This window comes from Drosophila serrata, unplaced genomic scaffold (genome assembly GCF_035046125.1).
Source record: "Drosophila serrata isolate PLE 108 unplaced genomic scaffold, ASM3504612v1 contig_93, whole genome shotgun sequence".
In the NCBI taxonomy this organism is placed as follows: domain Eukaryota; kingdom Metazoa; phylum Arthropoda; class Insecta; order Diptera; family Drosophilidae; genus Drosophila; species Drosophila serrata.
This window is the reverse complement of record NW_028256991.1, coordinates 16,636-34,410: the sequence shown is the minus strand read 5'-3', so window position 1 is coordinate 34,410 and position 17,775 is coordinate 16,636. Positions and strand designations below refer to the sequence as shown.

At 40.5% G+C, this 17,775-nt stretch overlaps 1 protein-coding gene across 1 annotated transcript in view; it reads left to right on the top strand.

Moving 5' to 3' along the window:
* JYalpha (sodium/potassium-transporting ATPase subunit alpha) overlaps positions 1–4,103 on the top strand; it is a 45,178-nt gene extending 41,075 nt beyond the window's left edge. The window contains exon 3 of the mRNA XM_086840583.1: positions 1,998–4,103. Within this exon, the coding sequence (XP_086696709.1) occupies positions 1,998–4,085 (2,088 nt within the window). The 3' untranslated portion in view covers positions 4,086–4,103. The remainder of the gene's footprint in view (positions 1–1,997) is intronic.
* Positions 4,104–17,775: the final 13,672 nt, after the last annotated feature.

The window sequence follows — 17,775 nt, the reverse complement described above, 5'->3', positions numbered from 1 at the left end:
AATTTCCAGTTATAACATGGTTAAAGTATTTTAATTTAATTTTAAAATTATCCTTCGTTTATCATCCTCAGCTTGTAACGCTTTAACAAAAATTATGAATCTTAAGATATGGCAATCCAAAAATGTTTTAAATATTCAATTCGATCGAACTAATAACAACTATATAGGTGAATGTGCCGTTCTAATACAACAAAGATCAAAAATGAAAAGCTTTATATGGCTTCGTATGCGGTAGAAGTTTAACTATGTATGTATTGCAGCACAGTTGTTTTCCGACATCGTAATAGCACAGTTACTTTCGGTTTCGCACACATGACGGTCTATACGCAACTGCCTGCGTCGTCGCTTCGTCTTTCTATGCTTACCACCTAACCACACTCGGCGACAGCGACACTACGCTGTCGCCCTACTAAAACGACGCTTCTTAAAGTGACAGCATACACACACCCAATCACAGCACAATTATTGGCTTATGCAATATCCCTATTATGATGAAATTAACCTTCTGATGAAATTCCAACAACAGCATACCCATACACTCATACCAACATCCACACACTCTTAGTGTGTGGCGACACTACAAACAGACAGACAAATAACAAGAAAGGAAGCTAAATTAGGCACGCCGAAATTCAATGAAGTAATGCCTGCTTTCATTTTATTTACCAATACTTACTTATTATAGTAACAGTTTTGCTTTTGCCTTTACATCTAACGACCGTTTGTATGGAAGCTTTTTGATATAGTCGTCCGATTTTTATAAAATTTTCAAGAAAGTTCCAGAATAATATAAAATTTGATGAAGATCTGTTGAAAACTGGAAAAGTAAACATTTTTTAAAGACTTTTCCTATGCATGTGCTAGGTGGTATGGTCGTTCGATTTCCATAAATAAAAAGCAAAATTCTAGTATAATATTATAATATAATATAAAATAATATAATATAAAAGGGCTATATCTGAAATGTGATGAAAACATTTTGAAAAATTAAAAGGAAATAATTTTTTTCTAACATTTTTCCGATATGATATAGTCGTCCGATCTAGACCGTCCCGACAAAATATGAGATAGAGTATATAAAAGACTAACTGCAAATTCTCATTCAGATAGCTTAAAAACTGAGAGACTAGTTTGCGTAGAAATGGACAGACGGACAGACGGACATGGCTAGATAGACTCGGCTGTTGATCCTGATCAAGAATATATATACTTCATATAGTCGGAGGTGCCTCGGACGACTATATCGTTAGATGTGGAGCAAAAATGCAAATCTATGAATGTAAAACTGCAAATTTAATATGTATAGGTAAATGAAATGAAAGCAGGTATTACTTCATTGTTTTTTTAACATATGTATATATATATAATTTATATTGTATGGATTACTAGTCATCGAAGTTTAATCTGGAACGGTATATAAACTTTGGCGTGCTGAAGTTAGCTTCCTTTCTTGTTTTTTTTTTAAGCTTCGATATTGCACAGATTCTATAATAACATATTATTATATTAGACTCAGCATAATTTCTAAGTTCAGAAGGAGGAGTTTTGTCATAGCCAACTGTAAATACATTTTTAGTGATAGAATCTTAAGCAAGTCACTGACTTCAAAACAAAATATATATATTTATAAAAAATTAAGTACAGGATAAGGAGTTTTGCTGCTGTAGGATTAAAAAAAATGGGTGGACTGAAAAAAATTTGCAAAATTATAAATATTAAAGGATAAGGCCTTAGTTTAATATCAAACTCTAAAAGGGGTTGATGGTTTTGAGTGTCCTAGATAGGTTAGCCTTTGAGATTCACTGTGCATAACGTGTCAGTAAGAACTTTATTTATTTTTAATTTACCGGATACAGAACCGTTGAGTGTAGTTCTTTTTTTATTAATTTCTTATATACTAGTTAAAAATTAATTATTTTATTTACTGTATAGATTTTTAAAATAGTATCAAATAACATAAAAAAATTAATAATACAATTACTTTTTAATTTTGATAGGTTCATAAATCCTCTTCAATAATGGATTCCTTTAAAAATCTTGTACCCCAATACGCTACTGTAGTACGTGAAGGTGAAATAAATACAGTTGCTTCAGAAACAATAGTGAAAGGAGACATTGTAGAAGTTAAATTTGGTGATCGAGTTCCAGCTGACATAAGAATACTAGAAGCTCATGGCTTAAAAGTGGATAATTCGTCTTTGACAGGGGAATCCGAACCTCAAGTAAGATCAGCTGAATATACTCATGAGAATCCTCTAGAAACAAGGAACTTGGCATTTTTTTCAACAAACGTACTTGAAGGAACTTGCAGAGGAGTGGTCATTGCTACCGGCGATAATACAGTAATGGGACGAATAGCTAACTTAGCAGCCGGTTTGGATGATGTGCAATCACCTATTTCAAGAGAGATACAACTGTTCATTCGATTCATTACAATTTTTGCAGTAATATTAGGACTATCTTTTTTTGGAATAGCTTTAATGCTCGGATACTCATTTATTGATGCAGTTGTGTTTCTTATTGGGATTATTGTCGCAAACGTGCCTGAGGGTCTTCTTGTAACAGTAACTGTGTGTCTGACACTTACAGCTAAACGAATGGCATCTAAGAACTGCTTAGTCAAAAATTTAGAAGCAGTTGAGACATTAGGGTCTACATCAACTATCTGTTCAGATAAGACCGGCACCCTAACTCAAAATCGAATGACTGTTGCTCACTTGTGGTATGATCAAGCAATAGTGGAATCTGATACTACCGAGTCTTTTAAGGGTTCTATTTTTAATAAGGAAGACGTGTCATTCAGTGCCCTTCTTTTATGTGCAGCCCTTTGCAATTCAGCCGAGTTTAAGGGAGGGCAAGATAGTGTACCAATATTTAAAAAAGAAGTGAACGGAAACGCGTCAGAAGCAGCCCTTTTAAAATTTGCAGAGACTGTTTATAATGGTGTAGGACAGGTTCGTCTGAAGTATGCAAAGTTGACTGAAATACCTTTTAATTCTACGGAAAAGTATCAAGTTTCTGTACACGAATATAATTATACCGATGGATATTTTATAATCGAAATGAAAGGTGCACCCGAAAGAATTTTAGACCGTTGCAAAACGATATTAATTCAAGGAGAGGTGGTAGAGCTTACTGCTGCACTTTCAAAAGATTTTGAAGATGCCTACTTAGATATGGGAGGAATGGGTGAACGAGTCTTGGGATTTGCAGAGCTTAAACTTCCAAAGAATCAGTACCCAATTACATACGAATTTAGTACGGAACCTCCGAATTTTCCTTTGCAAGGTCTTTGCTTTTTAGGACTAATATCGTTAATAGATCCACCACGTGCCGCAGTTCCAGATGCTGTGGCTAAATGCCGTTCGGCAGGAGTAAGAGTAATTATGGTGACTGGTGATCATCCCATTACAGCTAAAGCGATTGCTCGCAGTGTAGGTATCATTACAAAACCCACTGCTGAGGACATTGCCAAAGAACATGGTGTAAGTATTCAAGAAGTTGACCCCCGTCAAGCGACTGCTATTGTAGTTCATGGAGGGGAACTACGGGAAATGAACGCTGAGGATTTGGATGCAGTTATTTATTATCATAATGAAATTGTTTTCGCACGTACGTCCCCACAACAAAAGTTGATAATTGTAGAAGCTTGTCAAAGACGGGGTGAAATTGTTGCTGTCACGGGAGATGGTGTGAATGATTCACCAGCCCTAAAACGAGCTGACATTGGTGTGGCAATGGGCATTTCTGGTTCTGATGTGTCCAAGCAGGCTGCTGATATGATTTTACTTGATGACAATTTCGCCTCTATAGTTGTAGGGATTGAAGAAGGCCGAACTATTTTTGATAATCTCAAAAAATCTATCGCATACACATTGACGTCAAACCTACCAGAAATAATGCCCTTTCTATGTTTTGTTGTATTTGATATTCCATTGGCTTTAGGTACTATAGCAATCCTATGTATTGATATTGGTACTGATATGTTGCCTGCTATATCGCTGGCTTATGAAAAAGCTGAGTCCGATATAATGGCCCGCATGCCGAGAGATCCTTTCGAAGACCGATTGGTGAATAAGAAGTAAGTAATTAAACATTTTTATTTAACTCACCCCGTTTGTTTTATTTATTCTTGGGTCAAATTGAATTACTATCAACTTTCACCCTCTTCCTGTCAACCGATTAATCTGAAATTTTGTATACACTTTGGATTTTGGTGACAATACAATTATGTTTATTCATTATCATTATAAATTCAAGATGGCCGCCGCTATAACATGGCGGATAACTTAGGATTTATCAATCCCATCAACATGGGTATCAAATGAAAGGTCTCAACAAGTAGAATACAATTTACTATGCAAAATTGAAATCTAAGATGGCCGCCGCTACCAAATGGCTAATATCAATTGTTTATCTATCCCACCAATATGGGTATCAAATATAAGGGCTTGACAAGAAGAATGGGCGCAGCCACTAAATGGCGTATAATAATAAGATTTAAATTTCGAAATTGAATCTGTAATTTAGGTATCTGATTCATCCATCCTGAATCCACCCATCCTTAGTAGAGTAAGATCTTTGCAGGGACTACGTATAGAGGAGTTGAACTGCAATAAACTAACGGGCAAAAAACCTTGCAATAATGAAGCACTAAATGAATTAAACAGAGTGCGAAATAAAAACTAAAAACTAGAAAATAAAAATAGGAAAAAAAAACTTTTTAAGTTAAAAGGTTTTATGTTAAACATACATTGCGATATTTAAGATAAATGTACTAAAAAACAAAAAATAATAATAATAATAATAATAGTTAGAGTTAGAGTTGTGGGAATTATAAACATATGCATAGACTTGACTAAAATAAAATCGTGGGGCACGTCAATAAGCATAATTATCACGGGAGTATGTCCATCGACCCTTAGCTCGATCATGGAATCAACACTCAGGGAGATACGGACAACGTAGGACTCAATATCAATGCGAATAAGACGGACCTCATTCTCTTCACAAAGATATATAAGGTACCGCCATGGATCCCCCCTAAAATAAACTCAACCAGGCTGACCCCGAAAACACAAGTCAAATAACTGGGCACTGTACTGGACAGCAAGCTGGCATGGAAACCCAATGTACTAGAGAGAGTGAAAAAGGCCACCATTGCGCTATATGCATCCAAGAAATTGCTCAGCAGCACATGGGGCCTCTCACCCGCTCTGATACATTGGGTCTACATATCGGTGGTGCGTCCGACTCTGCTATACGGGGTCTTAGTGTGGTGGCAAGCCATGGAAAAGAGGACCTACAAAATGCTTATGGAGAGAACCCAGCGGCAGGCAATGCTCTGCATATCTGGGGCGCTGAGGTCAACCCCCACAAAGGCTCTAGAGACTATACTTGGAATTGATCCCCTGGACATCCACGCGCAACTGACCGCGGGAAAGGCCACACAGCCCCTAGTAGCTATAGGAAGTATGGCAACAAAAGGATACGGGCACAGTTCAATTGGTCGAACCATGAGCAGTGTATCTAACTACATGACGCCTAAAACTTGCCCGGATGTAAAAACATCAATATTTATGGGACCTGAAGACTGGAAAACGGTTCAGGACCACGCTCGACACCTCAATATTTACACTGACGGCTCCAAGGTGGAAGGAGGAGGTAAAGCGTATATATACTGTACAGACACCGAGAAGAGGCTGCCGTATAAGCTACCAAGCCATTACAGCATATTCCAGGCGGAAGTATTCGCCATCAGGAAGACTGCAGACTATTAGTGGGAATGCTTACGGGTCACTGCCTGGCTGCTGCGCATGCAGTCAAGCTGGGCATCACCAACAGCGGCAACTGCAGGAAATGTGATGAATCTGAGGCAACAGAAACCTTGGAGCATCTCATCTGTAAGTGCCCAGCTCTAACGCAGGCAAGAGTAAAGAACATAGGTGCCCCAGTACTGGCATCACTAGTAGATGCCTCCAAGAGGTCACCAGGTGATCTACTTGCCTTCGCAAAAACTACCGCGATCCTAAAGGATTTCAACACCGCTTAAGATTCTCCAGGACCATGTGAAAACAATGGCCATACTGGCCTATAATCGGACCCCTCAGGGGGGCTCTGGTTTAACCTAACCTGACCTATACAAGGCAATACCAGAGCCGATAAAATAAAGATGAAGGTGGAAAAGTTTAAATTTTCTTACGCTAGGGATATTTCATTTTTTAAATAAATGTCCCTAACGAACTCTTTAAAACTATTTGCTCTACCAACTTCTGGCCTGAGTACGTTTTTAAGGAGTTCGAAGCGAAGAAAAAGCAGCCTGTAGGAATAACTCCCAGGTCTGATTATACCACTGCGCCTTCTACTTCTTCCAATCCCGACCTAAAAAACTAACCTACTCCCTAGGTATTTCCTATCAGAATGCAAGAGGCTTACGTAGTAAGCTTCTTACCTTGTATTCTGATAGCCTTTCGTTCACATCTCAGGTTATTGGGCTCACAGAAACCAGGGTAATTTACTTTAATTTTAGTTTAATTTTATTTTTATTTAGATTTTAAATTATTTGCGGGTAGTGGCAGAAAACGCTTCTTGATCCTTAGATCAATGAAAATTTATTGAACTTTCGCTTTGACACAAGTTACGACTTTGCCACAAAACAACAAAGAAAACTTGTCAAAACTTGCCAACTCATCAGACAGCTTGCTAACCATCACCAAATCTCTTCGTGTCTTGCCCAACACTTCGACTAACCCTGTGGGAATTATAATCGTCGATGCAAAGCAAAAGCAAACTCCGAGAATCGGCAATAGTTATTTTTGTCTTTTTCGAACCACTTGATTTTTAGCTTGCATTTGTAACGAATCGCTACACCCAAAACAAATGTCACAGGCAAGTTGTTAGCTCGAGATCGGAGCGCACGCAAGATATTTTTCCGGCATCGGCTCGTCGGCTACGGGAGTGATGGTCTTGCTCAGATCTCGGGTTGCCTTTCCATAATTTTAAACAGAAATAACTGCGTGCTACAACAAGCTTAAACCGGGACAGAGAAACAGACAACACAAATAAAAGTTGAGGAAAATTGAACTCTCTTCGGCTTACTTCCCTTTTTTTAGCACTCCTGGTGTTCTGGAGGCTCTAGTTTGCCCATCCTTTCTATGGTCGCTCCCATCCTCAAAGCTATATAGCTTGAGCGACAAGTGCTACCCTACATCACGACGCATGCCAGCTGCGGCCAATACTCGACATTTTAAAACATTATAATAATTTTATTTAGAACTAGAAAAATATAAATTCATTACTTAAAATAGGAAACGTATGTAGACAATTAAACATTAAAACTTCGAATACCAATGATAAATAAATATACGCCCTTCGACTCGTTTCGGGCATTAATAAAAAAAATAATGGCAAAACAATTTTGGCAAGTTGCAGGAAAATTATTAATTACGCTGACTGAGATTCAATCCACATGTTGCAACAACAAAGATAATAATTCGAATTGGAGAAGCATAAAAGCCCTCAGCTTAAATAGCCTCATGTATCAGCGTTCCTCTTTTTTTTTCTTTCTCTCTTTGTTTTCTGCCGTTGGTTCGGTTAACTTTTCGATCTTTCTTGTACGTTAACGGCTCATGATTTGGGACATTTTCTTTCTTTCCAATTCATTTATTTTTTTTTTTGTACTTGAAATTGTTTAAATTATTACTTCGACACTCACCATTTTCTTAACTCCACCGATGAAAGCGCTTTCCTCGGAGGCTAGCTGAAAATTGGGATGAAAATGATACATGCAAAAAAGAAATTCACATCCCTAAAAGAGACTACGAAGATGGGGTGAAACTATCAGAAAATGATGCATTCGGCCCGCGCTATTTAAATCGATTTTCTCATTAATTTTCACCGGAATGCAACGAATTAATATTTCTCTTTGCCGCACATTGCTCTTTACATATGCCTAAGTTCATTTCACATCATTCTTTTTTTTTCTTGCAATTTTTCCGAAATTTAACCTAACTTAAAATTTATATTTTTCCTTACACTAATTTTCCATATTATCTTCACTGACACTGGAACAAAATGGGGGTCGAAAATTCCCTTTTTCTTTACAATAGTTCGTCGCGATGAGGCATGGGGCTCGAATTAAATGTACTTTGGCCGGGATCGCATTGCGGCGGCGAGTTCAAAACATCCGCAAGAATTACATTAAACTAAACGCAATGCTTTGCCGAAGCCTACGCCTACACCGACTCTGGCATAAAAGCTCGTACGACTGCTACCGAATTCTCTGCTTAGTTGTGCTCTCTAGAGCTGTTCGCAAAGGGGACAAAGTTCGTTCTACCGCATTCGGCGATTAATTATGCTTCAACCCCATTAAATTAAATAAAAAGTAATATTTTTCCCAGCTCTGCTGAGCGGGGCGACGGGGAAGTCCTCCTCCTAGAATTCAGATCCAGGCGCTTAAAAGATCCAAGAAGCTGCGCCGGCGTCATTTTCTTGCCTGCCCCTCGCCTCTCCTCGGGCCTTCGAGCGGTACAAACTGCAGCCTTTAAAATTCATAAACAAGTTCAAGCTGCCTATACTTTTCCCTATCTGTACGCTCACCTTTCTATTCGTGGCTCAGTGGCCAATAAGCAAAATTGTATTCTCAGCACTTTGAACACTCGCGATTACTTTTTCGCCAAAAATGGAATGCTGGAAGATGACGCCGGAAAAGTGGCGGTAACCCAATGTGAAAGTGGGGGAAACGGGGAGACCGTTGACAAATGCCTCTTTTGCTCTCTCACCCGATCTTTCGGGCCCTAGCCGACCTACGCTTGCTACACTGGCAAAGCCGCCTTTCGACATATGATCGACTAACTGATGGCACTAATAAAAAGTATCTTATACCGAGCAAGCGCTAAAAAAAATACCCCCCTAGCAAGATCAGGCTTGGGGATCAACACTCCAAGGCTGATAAACAGCTTGCGAGGCTACTGCTTTATATCCTTGGCGTGGAATCGGACTACATAACGCCCCTGCAAATCTTCAAGATCATAGTAAACTTGTCCGATCTTACCTCTCACTCTAGCTTTTATGAAAGATGGACCCAACTTTGCGTTGTACCCAGCTGCGAAATTGCTCTGCTTAAAATTCCTTCCATAAACTTCTTGGCTTTTACTAAAAAATACTTTCTTTGATCGCAGATTATATCTTCTTTCATTCTTTTCGAATTGGTTTTTCATTATCTCCGATGCTTTGCTGCGAGCAAGTTTTAAAGAATCCTCTTTCGTGAATGCCAAAGACCTATTTTGAAGCAAACAAAGAGCTCTCAACACCTTATACATTGCACCAGATGAGATGAAATGCTGCCCGAAAATCATATGATAGGGTGAAGTGCCTAAACTAGAGTGGACCGCTGATCTGAGAGTACAGCAGATGCTGCTTAGCTGCTCGTCCCAATCCTTCTGGTCGCTGCGTACATACGATCGTATGGCAGCTACTACCGATCGATTTAACCTCTCGGATGCATTAGCTTGTGGCGAGTAAACGGCGGTAAAAGTGTGTGAAATTTTGTACTCCCTCAACAGCTTTTGGAACAATTCTGATTTAAATTGAGATCCATTATCTGAAACAATGGTCTCTGGGACCCCAAAAGTATGGAATAAATCATCCTGCATATATTTCACAACCACGTCCGCTGTCAATTTCTTCACCGCCTTCAGAAAAACGAACTTGCTGTAGTGATCTAGCACGATAAATATGGCCACATTTCCACTTCTTGACCTAGGATACGGGCCCAAAAAATCCACGTAAAGTTTTTGGAAAGGCCTCGCGGACTCTGGTGCTACTCCCATAGGTGGTCTTAAAGTGCTATTGGGAGCCTTGGTCGTCTTACAGATGTCGCACGCCTGAATATATTCCTTCACATCCTTCACCAGTCTTGGCCAAATTTAATACCTCTTTAGTCTCTCTAGAGTTTTATGGACACCTCCATGTGACGCTAAAGGATCATCATGAGACTTTTTAAGAACTTCGGGTACCAAGCCCGCCGGAATCCATAGTTTCCAACAAAAACTGTCATGCATAGGATCTCCTGTTAAATGCTCTGTCTTCCTATAGAGAAATCCGTCCGCTACTTTTAAATCTGGCAGACTGCTAGCGTTAGCCTCAACCTTTTTGATCAACTCTATATAGTCAGGATCAAGAAAATGTGCAGATTCTAAGTCAACTAATAATCCATGACTCGCATCTACGGCAGCTATCTCTTCCTCATTGACTCGGGATAACGCGTCAGGGACTACGTTCAGCTTACCACTTCGATGCTCAATTTTGAACGTGAATCCTTGAAGTTTCAACGCCCACCGAGCAAGCCTGGAGTTCAAATCCGTTCGGGACATCAGCCATTTGAGGGACGAATGATCCGTGATGACTGTAAAGTCATGGCCCTCCACATAAGCTCGAAATCGTTTTATGCAAATAATTGCCGCCAAACATTCCTTTTCGCCAACCGTGTACGACTTTTGAGCCTTGTTTAACTTTTTTGAAACAAAGGCTATCGGGCATTCTTCACCACTCTCAGCTTTCTGAACCAAAACTCCTCCCACTCCGGAGTTGCTAGCATCGCAATGAATGTAAAATGGTTTACTAAAATCAGGACTACGAAGCACTGGAGCCGAGCAAAGCATTTCCTTTAACTTAGTAAACGCTTCTTCTCCCTCCGGAGTCATTACGAACTTCTGCCTAGGCTTTAAGAGGTCTGTCAAAGGAGCTGATACAGCTGCAAAATTACTAATGAATTTCCGGTACCATCCGACCATTCCGAGAAATCTTCTCAGTGCCTTCAAAGATCGTGGCAGTGGAAAATCCGTCATTGCCGATATTTTTTCGGGGTCAATTCGAACTACTCCCTCGCCCACAATATGGCCCAAATATTTAACGCTTTTCATGCAAAATTTGCTCTTCTCCACATTCAAAGTTAATCCAGCGGCCCTTATGCGACTGGAAACCGTTTCTAAAACCTTTAGATGACCCTCAAAACTATCTGATACAATCAAGAGATCATCTAGATATACAAAGACTTCATTTCTGAGTTCTGCGGGTATCACCTTATCCATCAACCTGGTCATCGTCTGCGAAGCATTAGTTAAACCGAAAGGCATTACCTTATACTGGTATAACGGCTTGCCAGGGATCGTGAACGCGGTTTTATCGCGCGACTGCGGATCTAATGGAATTTGCCAATAGGCGTCCCTAAGATCCAGACTTGAAATAAAATTTGCTTTGGGAAGACGACTTAATATGGCATCAATTTGTGGCAAAGGGTACGCATCTTTCTTGGTTACGGCGTTTACCTTCCTGCTATCGAGGCAAAGTCGTACCTTTCCTGGCTTCTGCACCAAAACAACGGGCGAAGACCAAGGACTATCTGATTCCTCAATTACGCCTATCTGAATCATACGGTTGACTTCCTCGTAAAGCAACTTTTCCACAGCTGGCGAAACTGGAAAATGTCTCTGTTTCACAGACTTGGCATCTCCAACATCGATAGAATGAGAAAGTATGCTCGTTTTTCCCAAACCTAAAACCGCAAAAGATGGAAACTGCTTAATGACTGACTGCAATTTAGACTGCTGGATGTCAGACAAAACATGGGCATCGCTACTTAATTCATCTATACTCATTTCAGGGGGCAAAAATTCGAAATTGGTCCAAAAGTCAATACCCAAATACAGGTCCTGACTCAGAGAAGGAATAATATATAAATCAAGCTCATGTATCTTTCCCTCATACTGAATTGGAGTCTTTAATCGGCCTACCACTTTTTGCTGTTGGCCATCGGCTGTGTTAACTGTAGTTGCCACCCTTTTGAACGCCATTCTCTGTTTAATAATTTGATTGGCCAAATTCCCACCGACGGCACTCATGGATGCACCAGTATCTAAAAGACCGAGCACCAATCTGCCTAGAATTTGAACCTTTGCGTACGGCCGTCTATCCATGTTTTTGTACCTGATAGCATTTAACGTTTCAGCCGCTCGCCAAAAGTCTCTCATTCTTTTTGCATTTCGAGAATAAGTCCTAACTGGGTTTATTGATAAGTCCGGTAATTGTCTGTGCTGTATTTGCTGATGCCAAAAAAACTGTTGCATCAGTAGCTGCCTCCTCTAAGCTTGTATTCATTGCTGACTGACATCGGAATTCGCTGGCTTGTTTCGGAGAACACACGGCTGTTGTCGGAGTCGTGTGTTCAACTTCCCATTTTTTTTGGCATTTGTGGCAGGACGGCTTGTAAGAATTAGGGGTACCGCAACCGTAACAGAATATTTTCCGTCTTTCCTCACAATCGTGATACCGGTGCCCTTCCTTTCTACAATTCCAGCATACTAATGCTAGAGCATCTACCTCTGCTACCTGCTCAACTTCCGAGAATTCAGCTGCATCATCCGACAGATACTCCTGCACAAGTTCAGATACTTGCTTCCGAAAAGGAACAGGTTTCTGATACCCATAAGTACGCTTCACATCTTCAAGGAAGCCTTCCCTACGCCGGCAGATATCTCGAAGCTTTTGGACTGAGTCTATGCTCACGTTCAACAGCTCGTGCCTTATTTCCGGCCGCAAGTTCCGGCGAAGAGTTTCTACCAGATCTTTCTCTGGCATGGAAACTGTTAGGCAGTCTGTGATCTGTACCACAGCATCGTAAAAAGAGTCAAAACTTTCCCTCTCTCTCTGCTTTCTGTCACGAATTGTCTCTCTCAGATCCACATCCGTACGCGTATTACGGAACTGTTTTCGTAAAGCCTCGGTAAGCAAATGCCACCTGAAACTATCGGCTTCTTTATGAAATCGCCAATAAAACTCTCGCGCTTGTCCCTCGAACAGTACGCTGGCATTTCCGCAAATTAAATCAAAACGCGAGTTGAGGGTTTGTCGAGTTAGCGCCTCCACGCGATACAAAAATTTATCTACGCTCAATCCATCTGGAGACCCGTTGAATCGCAGCTTCCAACTGCTAATAATTTGTCCAACCTTATCCGGACGACTACTTAAATCGGAGCTAGAAAAAGCTGACGTGGGCCTGTCTGGGATTTCAATATCCCCTGCTACTGATTGAGTCCCGAAGTTATGGACAGATTCGTTTGACCTTGGCGGCTCCTGCATCTGCGCCGCGAAATTTGCCTGAATTATTTGGCCCATCTGTTCCGTAAGCTTGGTTAGCAAATTTTGCTGCACTGCCTTTAGCTGTTGCGCTACAATGTCGCTGATCGCTTCAGCATCAATGCTGCTCATCGCTTGCTTTTTTGGAGCTGGGGTCTTCGCCTTGGCGGAATTTCCCTTGGCCTCGCAACCAGGACAAATGCCCTGCTTCTTGACCAACGCGTCTGCGCATTCCTTATGGAATATATGCCCACAACTCCCACGGCTTACTTGATCTGGTGACAAAGCCTTTCCGCAGAGCATGCATTTCGTGGATCCCAAAGCCTCTGGATCCATGGCTAACTAAATAATTAAATAAAACCAAAGCAAAGTAATAAATTCTGGACGACTACAAGTCAAAACGAACCGGATTCAAAATATGCCTAATAAAAATTTCTAAGATCCTATATCCCTATATAATAATTATAAACAAGCTAGAAATTAGTCTAAAATTGAAGAATTTATCCAAGTTCCGAACCTCAAGATCGCTATGAAATCTATATAGATCGAAGCCTCACTTCAAATCCCTTCATTAAATGTAATTAATAATAATAATAATATTTAAGAAATATAATGATAACACCTGAAATATAGAAAAATATAAACACAAGCAATCAAAATTTTGTTTCGCAACGAAAATCAATTCAAATAAAAAATCGACAATCAACAAATCAATACAAAAAGTCTGGCCAGCAAGCATAGCAATGCTTGTAATTAAAATGCACTTATATACAAACAAAAGGTTTCGGTCAGCACAAAAGAGAATCGAGAAAAAAAATTGACGAGCGTTGTTTATCGCTATTTGGCAATAACAATAACATTGCAGAGCGTGTTGCAGTGGTCAGACGAAAGCTTCGCTGTCTGCTATCCGATCGGCCCACGCTTCTACTCTTCCGTCAATGTTGGGTCTATGCCTTCTGCTAATATCCGTGGCCTGAGTTTCTCTTCTGAAATAATAATAATAATGAAATAATAACAAAATTAATAAGCCCCTATGAAATTTGTTGTGTCCCTTTGCCTATGCCTATCATCCGTGGTCAAGTGCTCGCTTCTGAAAGCAAATGCACCTGCTAGTCCTATGCGTGTGATATGCACCGACTCGGGCTACATGGTGTAGAGTATACACGAGTTTGTCTACTCCCTATTCCTCTGTTGTCGTCTGCGGCCGGCTAGATGCTTCAAACCTGAGTCATCTTCTTCCGTGTTCCTACGCTTCCGAACAACTGTGAGTGGAAATTGACATGCCTTCCTACCAGCTGGAGCAACCGTGGCTTGGTGACTACCTGTAAACACAACCTAGTCTTAGCCCACCCCTTGGCTGGACGAAAAGTTTAACAATTATTTGTGTGTGTGTCTGTGTGAGTCACATTGAACATATATGTATGTGGCCTTCACGTTGGCCAATTTTATTAAAATTATGAACTGATAATCATAAATGATAATCATATATGTATGTGGCCTTAACGTTGGGCGCCAATTTTATTAAAATTATAAAAAGATAAACATATTATTTATAAATGTAACGAATCGCTACACTCAAAACAAATGTCACAGGCAAGTTGTTAGCTCAAGATCGGAGCGCACGCAAGATATTTTTCCGGCTTCGGCTCGTCGGCTACGGGAGTGATGGTCTTGCTCAGATCTCGGGTTGCCTTTGCATAATTTTAAACAGAATTAACTGCGTGCTACAACAAGCTTAAACCGGGACAGAGAAACAGACAACACATAAATAAAAGTTGAGGAAAATTGAACTCTCTTCGGCTTACTTCCCCTTTTTTAGCACTCCTGGTGTTCTGGAGGCTCTAGTTTGCCCACCCTTCCTATGGTCGCACCCATTCTCAAAGCTATATAGCTTGAGCGACCCCTTCGACAAGTGCTACCCTACATCACGACGCATGCCAGCTGAGGCCAATACTCGACATTTTAAAACATTATAATAATTTTATTTAGAACTAGAAAAATATAAATTCATTACTTAAAATAGGAAACGTATGTAGACAATTAAACATTAAAACTTAGAATACCAATGATAAATAAATATACGCCCTTCGACTCGATGTCGGGCATTAATAAAAAATATAATGGCAAAACAATTTTGGCAAGTTGCAGGAAAATTATTAATTACGCTGACTGAGATTCAATCCACATGTTGCAACAACAAAGATAATAATTCGAATTGGAGAAGCATAAAAGCCCTTAGCTTAATAGCCTTATGTATCAGCGTTCCTCTTTTTTTCCTTTCCCTCTTGGTTTTTGCCGTTGGTTCGGTTAACTTTTCGATTTTTCTTTTACGTTAACGGCTCATGATTTGGGACATTTTCTTTCTTTCCAATTCATTTATTTTTTTTTTTTGTACTTGAAATTGTTTAAATTATTACTTCGACACTCACCATTTTCTTAACTCCACCGATGAAAGCGCTTTCCTCGGAGGCTAGCTGAAAATTGGGATGAAAATGATACGTGCAAAAAAGAAATTCACATCCCTAAAAGAGACTACGAAGATGGGGTGAAACTATCAGAAAATGATGCGATCGGCCCGCGCTATTTAAATCGATTTTCTCATTAATTTTCACCGGAATGCAACGAATTAATATTTCTCTTTGCCGCATATTGCTCTTTACATATGCCTAAGTTCATTTCACATCATTCTTTTTTTTTCTAGCAATTTTTCCGAAATTTAACCTAACTTAAAATTTATATTTTTCCTTACACTAATTTTCCATATTATCTTCACTGACACTGGAACAAAATGGGGGTCGAAAATTCCCTTTTTTTCTTTACAATAGTTCGTCGCGATGAGGCATGGGGCTCGAATTAAATGTACTTTGGCCGGTGTACTTTGGCCGGGATCGCATTGCGGCGGCGAGTTCAAAACATCCGCAAGAATTACATTAAACTAAACGCAATGCTTTGCCGAAGCCTACACCGACTCTGGCATAAAAGCTCGTACGACTGCTACCGAATTCTCTGCTTAGTTGTGCTCTCTAGAGCTGTTCGCAAAGGGGACAAAGGTCGTTCTACCGCATTCGGCGATTAATTATGCTTCAACCCCATTAAATTAAATAAAAAGTAATATTTTTCCCAGCTCTGCTGAGCGGGGCGACGGGGAAGTCCTCCTCCTAGAATTCAGATCCAGGCGCTTAAAAGATCCAAGAAGCTGCGCCGGCGTCATTTTCTTGCCTGCCCCTCGCCTCTCCTCGGGCCTTCGAGCGGTACAAACTGCAGCCTTTAAAATTCATAAATAAGTTCAAGCTGCCTATACTTTTCCCTATCTGTACGCTCACCTTTCTATTCGTGGCTCAGTGGCCAATAAGCAAAATTGTATTCTCAGCACTTTGAACACTCGCGATTACTTTTTCGCCAAAAATGGAATGCTGGAAGATGACACCGGAAAAGTGGCGGTAACCCAATGTGAAAGTGGGGGAAACGGGGAGACCGTTGACAAATGCCTCTTTTGCTCTCTCACCCGATCTTTCGGGCCCTAGCCGACCTACGCTTGCTACACTGGCAAAGCCGCCTTTCGACATATGATCGACTAACTGATGGCACTAATAAAAAGTATCTTATACCGAGCAAGCGCTAAAAAAAATACCCCCCTAGCAAGATCAGGCTTGGGGATCAACACTCCAAGGCTGATAAACAGCTTGCGAGGCTACTGCTTTATATCCTTGGCGTGGAATCGGCCTACATAACGCCCCTGCAAATCTTCAAGATCATAGTAAACTTGTCCGATCTTACCTCTCACTCTAGCTTTTATGAAAGATGGACCCAACTTTGCGTTGTACCCAGCTGCGAAATTGCTCTGCTTAAAATTCCTTCGATAAACTTCTTGGCTTTTACTAAAAAATACTTCCTTCGATCGCAGATTATATCTTCTTTCATTCTTTTCGAATTAGTTTTTCATTATCTCCGATGCTTTGCTGCGAGCAAGTTCTAAAGAATCCTCTTTCGTGAATGCCAAAGACCTATTTTCAAGCAAACAAAGAGCTCTCAACACCTTATACATTGCACCAGATGAGATGAAATGCTGCCCGAAAATCATATGATAGGGTGAAGTGCCTAAACTAGAGTGGACCGCTGATCTGAGAGTACAGCAGATGCTGCTTAGCTGCTCGTCCCAATCCTTCTGGTCGCTGCGTACATACGATCGTATGGCAGCTACTACCGATCGATTTAACCTCTCTGATGCATTAGCTTGTGGCGAGTAAACGGCGGTAAAAGTGTGTGAAATTTTGTACTCCCTCAACAGCTTTTGGAACAATTCTGATTTAAATTGAGATCCATTATCCGAAACAATGGTCTCTGGGACCCCAAAAGTATGGAATAAACCATCCTGCATATATTTCACAACCACGTCCGCTGTCAATTTCTTCACCGCCTTCAGAAAAACGAACTTGCTGTAGTGATCTAGCACGATAAATATGGCCACATTTCCACTTCTTGACCTAGGATACGGGCCCAAAAAATCCACGTAAAGTTTTTGGAAAGGCCTCGCGGACTCTGGTGCTACTCCCATAGGTGGTCTTAAAGTGCTATTGGGAGCCTTGGTCGTCTTACAGATGTCGCACGCCTGAATATATTCCTTCACATCCTTCACCAGTC